Source organism: Bombyx mandarina, chromosome 16 (genome assembly GCF_030267445.1).
Source record: "Bombyx mandarina strain Sakado chromosome 16, ASM3026744v2".
NCBI lineage: Eukaryota > Metazoa > Arthropoda > Insecta > Lepidoptera > Bombycidae > Bombyx > Bombyx mandarina.
Genome location: NC_143222.1, coordinates 6,892,981 through 6,903,707, shown reverse-complemented (window position 1 = coordinate 6,903,707; position 10,727 = coordinate 6,892,981). Strand labels below are relative to the sequence as shown.

Below are 10,727 nucleotides of genomic sequence, written 5' to 3'. Positions count from 1 at the left end.
ATCCTGATCACGCAGGAGCCAGTCACCGTCGACGCCCTAGACACGTCTTTATGGATCCATTAGGATCAATAACACACACAATCATAAAAAAAAACATTCCAACCATAGATAGGGCATAAATATACCACAAATAAACTGATTCCGAGACCGGCTATAAGGTTGAGTAGCCACTGACCGTAACATGCGCAAATGATGAAAATTAATCAAAAGTCAAAACATATTTGAGGTTATTTTTTGCGTAAGATGATTATGTAGTTGTTGTAGATTTATTGGGAATTATTAATACTATGTTGCGACGTTTTGCTTGTTCTGCTATTCAAAGCCGTGGCTTAAAACATCAGGTCAACATTAAATGGGTTCGTCCTGAATATGTGCCTGCGTACAAACCTGAAAAATCTGGTGATTTAGAAGGCTTACCACCTATTCCTGAGAATTCTATCGCTGATATCTATGCTTTAAGCGAAGAAATCAAGGAGTAAGTAGGTTAAACTCAAGTTAATGAAAAAGAGAGAATCAATTCAGTAGAGACAATAAGCTGGTGATATACTGAATAGAAATTAATTAATAAGACAGTTTTAATTTATTGTTGTTTTAATGTTTTTTTAATTTTAAATATTTCAGTGCTCCAGAATCGGTAAAAAAAATATTTTCTGTGGCACATCTTGGACAAAAAGAATTTCACACATTGGTCAAGAAAGAAATAGTAAACAGAGTGAAGAGGCATCAGTATGATGAAAACTCAGCTGAAAATAAGAGTAAAATTGTCTTATACTTAATACTATCTGTAAATGTACATAATTGAAGTAATAAATTTAAAAAAGTGACATCATTGATCTTCAAAATATTCATTCCGTAGTAGTATTTCACAAAGATAAATATTTTTTTCTTCAATGGGTAATTCAAATCCAAGTGGAAAATCGTTACCCTAGCCCAGACATGACTATGTCAATGTTGATTTTGAGACTTGAATGAAGTCTCAGTAATGATAGAAAAAAAAACATATTTTACAGAATCAATCTGAGCAGTTTTTTTTTTTGCTATTGTATGCAGACAAGCGTACGGCCCACCTGATGGTGAGTGGTTGCCATCGCCTATGGACTTCAGCAATGCCAAGGGCAGAGCCAAGCTACTGCCCACTGTGATTGTAGTCGAATAAGAGAGATTGGTGGTAGAATTGGTAGAGGATCAATCTATGCAGACTAATGAACAAGCCTTACCACCAGTATACATATATTCTGTTCTGACAATGAATAGTTCAATGCTTTCTAAAAGATAAATTTTTATCAATATAATATATATCTGAATCATTACATTATAAAATAATGGAAACAAAATGGAAGGTATAGGTCTTAAAGTTGAATTATAAATTATTTTCTTTTAGTTGCAAGATTAACTGCATACATTCGTTGTATACAAAACATCATGGAAAAAAACCCTAGGAACTCAAAAATGAAGGTAACAATTTTAAGAAAAATTAAACATTAAATTCATGATTTGAAACATTTAGTAGTCTATTGATTGAAAGTACAATTTAAATGTGTCAAGCTTTTTTGAGACATGAGGTTATAGTATTAATTGTGGGTTGTAATAAAAATCGGATTGTAACAACAGCTGTCTTGCACTTACATGAATGTATGACAAGAATGCTTTTTGCAGTATGTTTGCTTAAAACATTTAGTCTCAGAAACTGTTTTCTTTTCAGCAAACTGTACAAGAAATGATTGATAGAAGGAAGAAACTATTGAAATATTTGCGGCAGTATGATTATAAAAAATTTGAATGGTTATTGGAGAAACTTAATATTGAGTACAAAGGGAATCCTGAGTGAGTATTTTTTCTTTTTCCTTTTTATTTTTATTCAGAAGGCTATTTTACTATAATATTGAAATTTTAAGCATTTATATAAAGAAAGAAATGATTCATTTCTAGTTTCAACATCGATATTATTATTTATTGTTGGCTTTAATTTTTGTTCAGGTCATTTCACAAATTATCACGAAGAGAATCACTACGCAAACTGACAGAGCTTCATTGTGATGACATAAGAAACAGTAAATTAGCAGGCTACAAAAATTTACTAGAAAGCCAGCAAGGGCCATTTTTAAAACAAAAGCTTGAAGCTCTCAAGTTTATCCGAAGTGAACAAACAGAATTGCAACTACCTGTGACAGTTACAGAACAGGCAATAAAAGCAGTTGAGAAACAATTAGAAGAATGGACAATCAAAGACAAAATAAAACAAGAAGCCAAGAAAAAGAAGAGAAATCTTTTGGAAGATTAATTCAAATAAATTTTATTTAGATAGTTCTTTGGTGTAGTCTGTTTTGATAAAAAAAAACTGCACTCATTATCAAAACATTTTATTAATATCTATAATTTCATACTAATTCTTAAAAATAAAAACATGAATTTTAAATCAAAAGTTCAGTCATTTTGGACGGATATTTTACATTAAAATATGAAGTCTTACTTTATTAAAGTCACAATAAAGCTGCGACACTATTAGAATACTTATAAAAGACAAGTATCTTCTTAATTATAACTAGAATCATTTTAGTATCATTGGAATAAAATAAATTTTAACCTTCATATACTATTTCAGAGCCAGCTTAATGTGATAGGCAAATACAATTAGAAGTTTAAATTTAAGGGACTACATAACTACTTAGGTTTAAAATGTTCCCATAAATGCTAAGCATGTGGAATCCAAATTTTCAATTTGAGTTGGTCACCTAACACACTATGCATAAAATTATTTACTTAGAAATATCTATTTTGTTATTTTATTGTATTGTTTTAATACTTGTTGCTTTTTAAGGCGTTACAAAAAATTGTGATACTATAATCACATAAAACTGAAATTTATGTTATGGCTTTTATAAAGGTAGTCAAAATGTATGGCCCATCTAAACCTGTCACTTGTATATGTTGGCAGTGCCAGAAAGGAGGTGATAAAATGATCTTAAGTTCTCTGGGGTACTGCAACACATCATATCAGAACAACTAAAGCCATGAAACAATCTACCCAAGTTTCTCTTGGTGTCATGTTAATTTTACACTATAAAATTGCAGGCTTTTTTGGATTTAGTCAAAGTGATGTAGTGTGAGGTGCACGAGCGTAAGCTGTAGGTATGAAACCGGATCGTCGTGACTTGGGTGCGTGTGCCCACAACCATCCCTCTACAGTTTGCTGGGTCAGATCTGCATAAACCCACTCTCCTCGCTTCACTGTCAGATCGTCAGGTGCTTGAGCCTAGAAAACAGTAAAATACAGTACTGTAATGCTTTTATCATTCTTCACTACAATACTTTAGACCACAAGACAACAAGACCACCCACCACCCCTTAATGTATCTATGACACTATAATGTAAATACTGTTATCGAATTTGTGACAGATTGTAATTACAGTTTAATTAATGGCCTAGACTTTAAACTGGATTGCTTTAAATATTAATTTCCTGTCTGAAGGTAAGCTACAATTATACATGTTATATCTATGGTAACCATTCCACGCCATGTATTGTTGGTATAGCTGCTTATGCTTGATGAATACAGATCAGAAACATACTGCATTGCAGATCATTTAGAATTTGTTATTATTGGTTGATAGTACTACTAAACTACAGGTCCTAGGGTCAAGTTCTAGAATGAGCTACTCTGATCTTTCTCGCTCAGTGACGCTGGCATAGCCTCCAAGGCTACCAGATTATCTAGAAAAAAAACTGATCTCTATGAACAGTATTTAGCACCTAGGTGTACTTTGTTTCACAGCATTTCTGGCGGCTGTTACATAGGAGAAAATCATAGCTTATGACTATTAGATGTGGTTTGTTTTGTACATGAGTATGGTAATGGTAATGTAAGATAATGGTTCTGTAAGCATATTTTATAATAATACTACCTTGTAATCATAAAGCATGACTAGTTCCGTTCCATGATACCTCCCGTCGTTGTCCTGCTGTGTTGTGTTGTTTATACTACTGTTGTTATTTGTTGATATTATACTGTTATTTGTATTTATTGGCGGCGTAGGATGCAAGGTCTGTGTGTTCTCTTGTGTGGTGGCTGTAATCACGAGTGGATACAGTAAAAAAAAAACGTTTGAGATTTTTTACTTTATCATCAATTTATTAAAACTCGTACAGGATTTTATTTTTTGCACGGAATCTATTGGTAGTCATTTAAAATCAGTAAAAGATTCATAATTAATATCATAATTTTTAATTTTTTCAAAAATATTATCTGCAATGTTCAGGATTTCGGTTATAGCTATGACCTGTAACTAATCTAGTACTTAGAAACGAGTACGCGGACAAAAGAACAATGTTACAATCCCAAACTGTCAAGGAAAACGTTTTTGTCACAGTACGGTTAAAGTAAGATAGGTGGCGCGCGAATAATTTAATTCGAAATAAGTAATTTTTTCATCCATTAGTACAAATACACAAATGAAAATGAATGAATGAACAAATTGATGAATTGGATTTTATAATAGATGAAACATTAGATTAATTATTATATTACCTTGAACGACCGCAGGATACACAAAACCAGATGGTATAAACCCTTCTTGACCATCACTCCTTACTATCCAATACCAATCTGGGTCTTCTCTGTTTAGTACTGAAACATTAAAATATGTTTATAAAGTGACTAGCTGTACTCGCCCGCTTTGCTGGGCATTTAAAATTAACATTATTATTTATTGTTATTATTATTAGGGAGTCCAACACCATTAAGTACATGTATTTTCTACATGGATACCAAGTTTCAAGTCCGATTGGTTCATGGTTCAGTAGTTATAACGGAACATCCGTAAAAACCACTGTAGATTTAAATGTTAGTATAGATTCAATTGCAATTTTCAACTAACAAAGTTAATTAAGTAAAATTTGTTTAAATATTATACTGCAATATGACATGTTTAACCAAATAATTTTCGAGACAAAGATATAACATACCTGTAACAAATTCTCCTCGTTCTACATCAACATCATTTTCGTCTCTTGCAGTGAATGTGTATAGCACTACGTATCTTCCTGAAGGATCTTTGCTAAAGGGACATGCTTCACCTTCACTACCAAGCTCTGAATGCCCATCATTTGTTACTCCATCAGATACAGATAATCTAGAAATTTATGTTTACAGTAAAGTGGTTTCTTTTATAACATTTGCCAATTAATATTATAATTAATTTGTTATACCATTTGTCAAATTTTATTTACAAGTTCTATTTTATACTAACACGTCTGTCTTACTGGAATTTAATCTCAAAATGGGCACTGTTCACAGGTAATGTTCTAGTAAACTTAATAACTTTTTTCAGACCTTAAATTCCACACAAAATTTTCAACTGTCTGATATAATTATCACTATATTAACTTACTGTGAAACATCTCTATGGGCTAAATCAGCAGGGGATCTACTTCTCGGGAGTTTTTTCTTTAAGTCATGATGTTCACATGGTGCACAATATGAATGTGGTATGAAGCCTTCTCTTCGAGATTCTGCTACTATGACATAAACCCAATCATTTTCTCTATATAGAACATTAACAATTTGTCCACGTTTTACCTGAAAATTTATAATTTAATATTTGAAAACACTTTTCATTAACTGACAACAAAGTGGTCTGTGGTACTGTATACTTTTTTTTTATTGCCTTTGTAGGCAGACGAGCCATACGGCCCACCTGATGGTGAGTGGTTACCGTCGCCCATGAACTTCAGCAATGCCAGGGGCAGAGCCAAGCCGCTGTCTACCGTTCAAAATGCATATGAAATATATAAATTGGTATGTAGCTATCTGTGCATCTGACTGGATATGAATATTTATCTATACTAATATTATAAAGAGGAAAGATTTGTTTGTTTGTTTGTTTCGAATAGGCTCTGAAACTACTGGACCGATTTGAAAAATTCTTTTTCCATTAGAAGCCGACATTGTCCCTGATGAACATAGGCTCCTTTTTTTTTTTTTTTTGGTTTCATGTGTGTTTTAATGTTTCCGAAGCGAAGCGAGGGCGGATCGCTAGTATTTATATAAATATAGATAAGGTATGGAAATTACTGAAACAACTAAAGGGCATTTTTTCCAAAAATGGTGAATAGATTTGAGTGACAAAATTACAATACAGTCTGACAGTAATTTCATAGCAATTAATTTTTTGCAAAAAATATTTTTCACATTACATGAAGGTCAGAAATAATCATATTCAAGGTATCTAAAAGAGATTATTATCTTCAAGAGTTGAGATTATAGAAGACAAAATGCTGATTTTTCAGCAATCAAATAAAAATTATCCATGAAGTGTATGGTAACAACCAGGTTCAAAGCCAATGCAGTTGAATCATTATGGTTTTGCTTAATTGTTTAATTCTATGATAGCTAGAAAATGTTTTCCAAAAGTAGTTTTTATATATTATTATTATATAAAGGGCAGAATAAAAACCTCTAACTCGTCATCCACACATGGTGTGAAATCATGGAGCACCACCATCTTCGAATCAGGACTGAGGCCATGTTCCTTCTCAATGCCAACTCTCACTAATGTTTCTATGCTTGCTGATCCTGTGATGCGGCCCATTCCAGGACTCAGTCCTGAACTGGGCCTGGAGAGGTCTTTATCAGAGTCTCCAGAACTTGCTGAAATAGTGAAGACAGTAGTTTATTTTCGTCTTCAAAAAAAGAGTATTAATATATGGGGTTTTCTTAAGCACTAGTGAGTTGTTGATTTTCTTCAAATAGTTATCTTAGAATCCACTCTGTCAAAAACCTGTTTTAATTTTTCATGTTTTGAACCCAGTCTGTAATTTTTTTCTCAAGACCCAATTTAGTAAGACAGGTTGTTAGTACGTTAAAAATACTAGTTTTTTTATTATTTTAATTTTGTAGAAAGTCCGGGAGTCTGAGGTCATTGACATGTAAAGTTCTCACGGAGTTTCGGGTGAGGTACTCACATTTCTTCTTCTTTCCCCTTCTGATCCTGACTGGACATAGAAATGCCATATTTTACAATGTCGAAATCAATACATAACTGTAATATATCAAACGGTTTTTGTTGAAAATACCTCCATTTAGCAATTTACATTTTCAAAAACTTCGACCATTCACGTCAAAAAGTGTCAAATCAAAAACTTGAACCTTGAAAGTAAAAATCGTGTAATTTTTTCTTCAATTTGTTTACGGCTACTGTTAACTAGACTTTTTAGTCCAATTTGGTTTTTTCAAATTGATTAAGCATTTTCCTCAGTAAATTTGTGAAAGTATGTATATCTAGAATACATTTGTTATGTTTGTATCATACACCTTCATATACAGTGATGGTCATCTAATTAGAAACACTTCTTATGAATAAAGAAAGTGGAACTTCAACGAACAAATGTTCGTAAAAAATATACATATTCAATAATTAATAATCGTGCAATAATATACATAGCCACTCAAAAAAAAGCTCATTAAATACATAAAATATTAAACATATCTTACTTTTAGTTACAAAATGAGTCTTACACATTTAGGAGTTTATTTTCTGTTACTGGCTGCTTGGCCGCCTAATTAGAAACATTTTAGAAAAGCAACCTTAACTCGTTCGTGTTTTGAAATTGGAGAATAGCGTTTCTTTTTTGGCTTTTTGGCGGCAATTCAAAATTTAATTGATTTTGAATTTTTCACAATAGACAAAAATAAAAGTTGTGACGCATCAACTAGGCAAATAATTGTTAATTTATTTAAAGATCATAAATGGGCGTACAGAGGAATAGCTGAGCATTTGTAATTCTGTTATGAATGTTTTTAATGCAATTGACCATTATAAAATACATGGGAATATTGAAAATGTTTTTAGAAAGGCTCGGCCAAGGAAAACCTCTCCCAGAGAAGATGCGCTAATCGTTCGTGTAGCTGAAATGACCCAATTAAAGGCCCTAGGCCCCAAGACCATATTAAAAATGAAGTTTTACGCCTGATGACCCGAGAAACATTTCGTCAAGACTGATACCTAAGCCGCAGATTAGTGGAAGCTAAATTGTTTGGAAGAACCTCTCGAAAGGTACCGCTTCTTACTAAGCACCACCTAGAGAAGTGATTATTATTCGCTAAAAAATATGTTAATTGGACGGTACGAGAATGGAAAAGTGCTATTTTCAGTTGAAACAAAAATAAATACGGTACATTCCGATGGAAAGCGCTATGTTATTCCTATAAACAATGCTTTTAATTATAAATACACAAGAAGTATAGTCAAGCACGGTGGCGATAACATTAAAGTTTGGGGGTGTTCCGGATGTGGAGTGGACCCGTTCGGAAGATTGAAGATACAATGGAGCAATGGCAATATAAAAATATCTTAGAACACACAATGATTCCCTACTCGGATGATCATTTGTCTGTAACCTGGATCTTTCAGCATGACAATGACCCTAAGCACACGGCCAATAGCGTCAAAAGTTTCCTTACCGAACAGCGTATATCCGTTTTAGACTGGCCAGCAAAAAATCCGGATTTAAACCCGATAGAAAATCTCTGGTATATTGTTAAAAAGAAAATCTCAAACAAACTTAGCACCAGTCAAAAAGAAACTAATGAAGCATTTGTGGAAGGACCTCTTGTGAGTCCGTGCGGGTAGGTATCACCACTCTGCCTATTTCTGCCGTGAAACAGTAATGCGTTTCGGTTCGAAGGGTGGGGCAGCCGCTGTAACTGTATACTTGAGACCTAAGAACTTATATCTCAAGGTGGGTGGCGCATTTACGTTGTAGATGTCTATGGGCTCCAGTAACCACTTAACACCAGGTGGGCTGTGAGCTCGTCTAGACATATAAGCAATAGAAAAAAATAATTAAACGCGAATTACTGCATATATTGAGCACCATCATTTTTTTCAAAATCCTCGATTGCTATAATACATAGTAACAATGGAAGAAACATTGAACCGACAAATAATACGACATCTTTTTCACTTTCCCGTCCGAAAATATTTACTTGACCCGGTCGCGCATCATCGATTTCGGTTCTAATCGAGGATCCGACTAATCGTGGGTCTGATTTCCACACAAACAATCATGACACGAACAAGTCTATTTGTTCTGTGTTTGAGTGCATAATATTTACGTATGTAGGTATCTGTATAAATCTCCCGTAAATTAAATCTACATTTAATGGTTGGGGGCGGGTGATGGGAGAGATGTGCTCCGCACTAAACGCTTCACTTTCCCCCTTTGCCTTTTCATGAGTGCTGTCTCATGCGAAATTTGGACGTTGGTTGTTGAGCGGCAGGAAGTTTTAGTGAGTTCGATTCTGACATGCCCCGCCCTCCATCCCCAGTGGAGCGCGGAAGTCCGGCGATTTAATCCTGACCAAAAAAAAACATTTAGTCGTGGTAGTCAAAAAGTTATCGTGACCTTTAAGACGGCCGATGCACTCGTATCAAGTGAAGCTTCTGTGCCGATGTTCGAATCCCGCAGGCATTTATCAATCTTTCTAATGAAAAACGTACCTACTTAACCCGAATGACTTTTACGATAAAGGAACAACTTTGTGGAAAAAAACAGACACGCAAAAAAAGCATTAATACTGGCGGTAGGGGTAGAGCACCTCATGAGTCCACTCCGGTAAGCGCAACCCAGCCAATTTCAGCCGTGAAGCAGTAATGCGTTTCGGTCTGATTTGTGGTAAGTTCGGTTGGTCAGCTGTTGTACTATAACTTACTATAACTTAAGACTAAGAATGAGTTATTTATCGAGATATTATTTTGGGTCAGTTGGACAACGTTGGACTTAGGTGCGTTGGTTAAGTAATAGCAGAACCGTCTAAAAGCCCGGGTTTGACCTTCAAACGAGCGGTCGGCAGCGGCTAACCTTGGCAGTATTGACGAGCGACGTTACTCCGTAAATATTTTTTTTTATAGTGAAGAACAATAATTTCTAAAGCACATTATCTCATAGGTATAAGAATAGTCATCACAATACACAAATTTCGACCACAAACTTTATGAATCACGTGTGCTTGTGTATTTATGTTTATGTCTTTTTAGAAATAAATATTCATATTGGCATATAGTTATTTTATTTTCATCAACATTTAACATTAATAGACAATAGCAATTTTTTATTTATTTAATAGGTACGATCGTATACATCTCAAAATACTTTGGAATTATTTGGCACAGTTTATTAAATAGTTAGGTTACACATTCAAATTTTATATATTAAGTACAAAAATATGCATCGATACACATAACAATTAAGTCATAAGATACGGAAGAGACAGTTACACTTGCCCTTCAATTTAAGAAAGAAAAGTAACCGTGAAGTCGTTGTTAGAAAACGAAGACAATTAATAGTGTAATCAAAAAAAGATATGTGGTGTTGTGGGACACAAGATAGGAACGAAGTTCCTTATTATAAAAATATTAATTTTAAGTTCTATTCGAGGTATATAGAAAATAAAACTGGAGGCTTCGCAACAACCCACGGTCATTCGGTAACGTGCGAACTTATTGTGGTACACTTCATTCACGGTTGTTTGCATAAGAGTTAGTGTATTGCGCAAACGAACGCTCTGAGATCGGGGTCAATGAATGATAAAAAACATGTTATTTTTTGTACGTTAGTACAAAGTTAAGTCGTACACTGTGTGTATTACTAATAAAAATCTTACGTTACGGACGTTTTTCCCGGTTAGGGTATCCCTCCGCAACTTCGTTCCAAAAACTAAATTTTCGTA

General features: G+C 34.0%; 2 protein-coding genes across 2 annotated transcripts; one reads left to right on the top strand and one right to left on the bottom strand.

The window, feature by feature from the left end:
• Nucleotides 1-136: 136 nt before the first annotated feature.
• bonsai (28S ribosomal protein S15, mitochondrial) lies at nt 137-2,422 on the top strand. Its single transcript, XM_028179498.2, has 5 exons — nt 137-475; nt 622-755; nt 1,382-1,455; nt 1,703-1,824; nt 1,978-2,422. The coding sequence occupies exons 1-5, from the start codon at nt 288-290 to the stop codon at nt 2,279-2,281; spliced, it is 822 nt and encodes a 273-aa protein (XP_028035299.2). The 5' UTR covers nt 137-287; the 3' UTR covers nt 2,282-2,422.
• On the bottom strand, nt 2,345-7,173 carry Dlish (Dachs ligand with SH3s). The gene is made up of 7 exons (XM_089734001.1): nt 6,962-7,173; nt 6,454-6,647; nt 5,389-5,576; nt 4,964-5,130; nt 4,527-4,625; nt 3,904-4,067; nt 2,345-3,253 (listed from the first exon to the last, which is right to left on the bottom strand). Exons 1-7 carry the CDS (start codon nt 7,008-7,010, stop codon nt 3,089-3,091), a joined length of 1,026 nt encoding a protein of 341 aa, XP_089590127.1. The 5' UTR covers nt 7,011-7,173; the 3' UTR covers nt 2,345-3,088.
• Nucleotides 7,174-10,727: the final 3,554 nt, after the last annotated feature.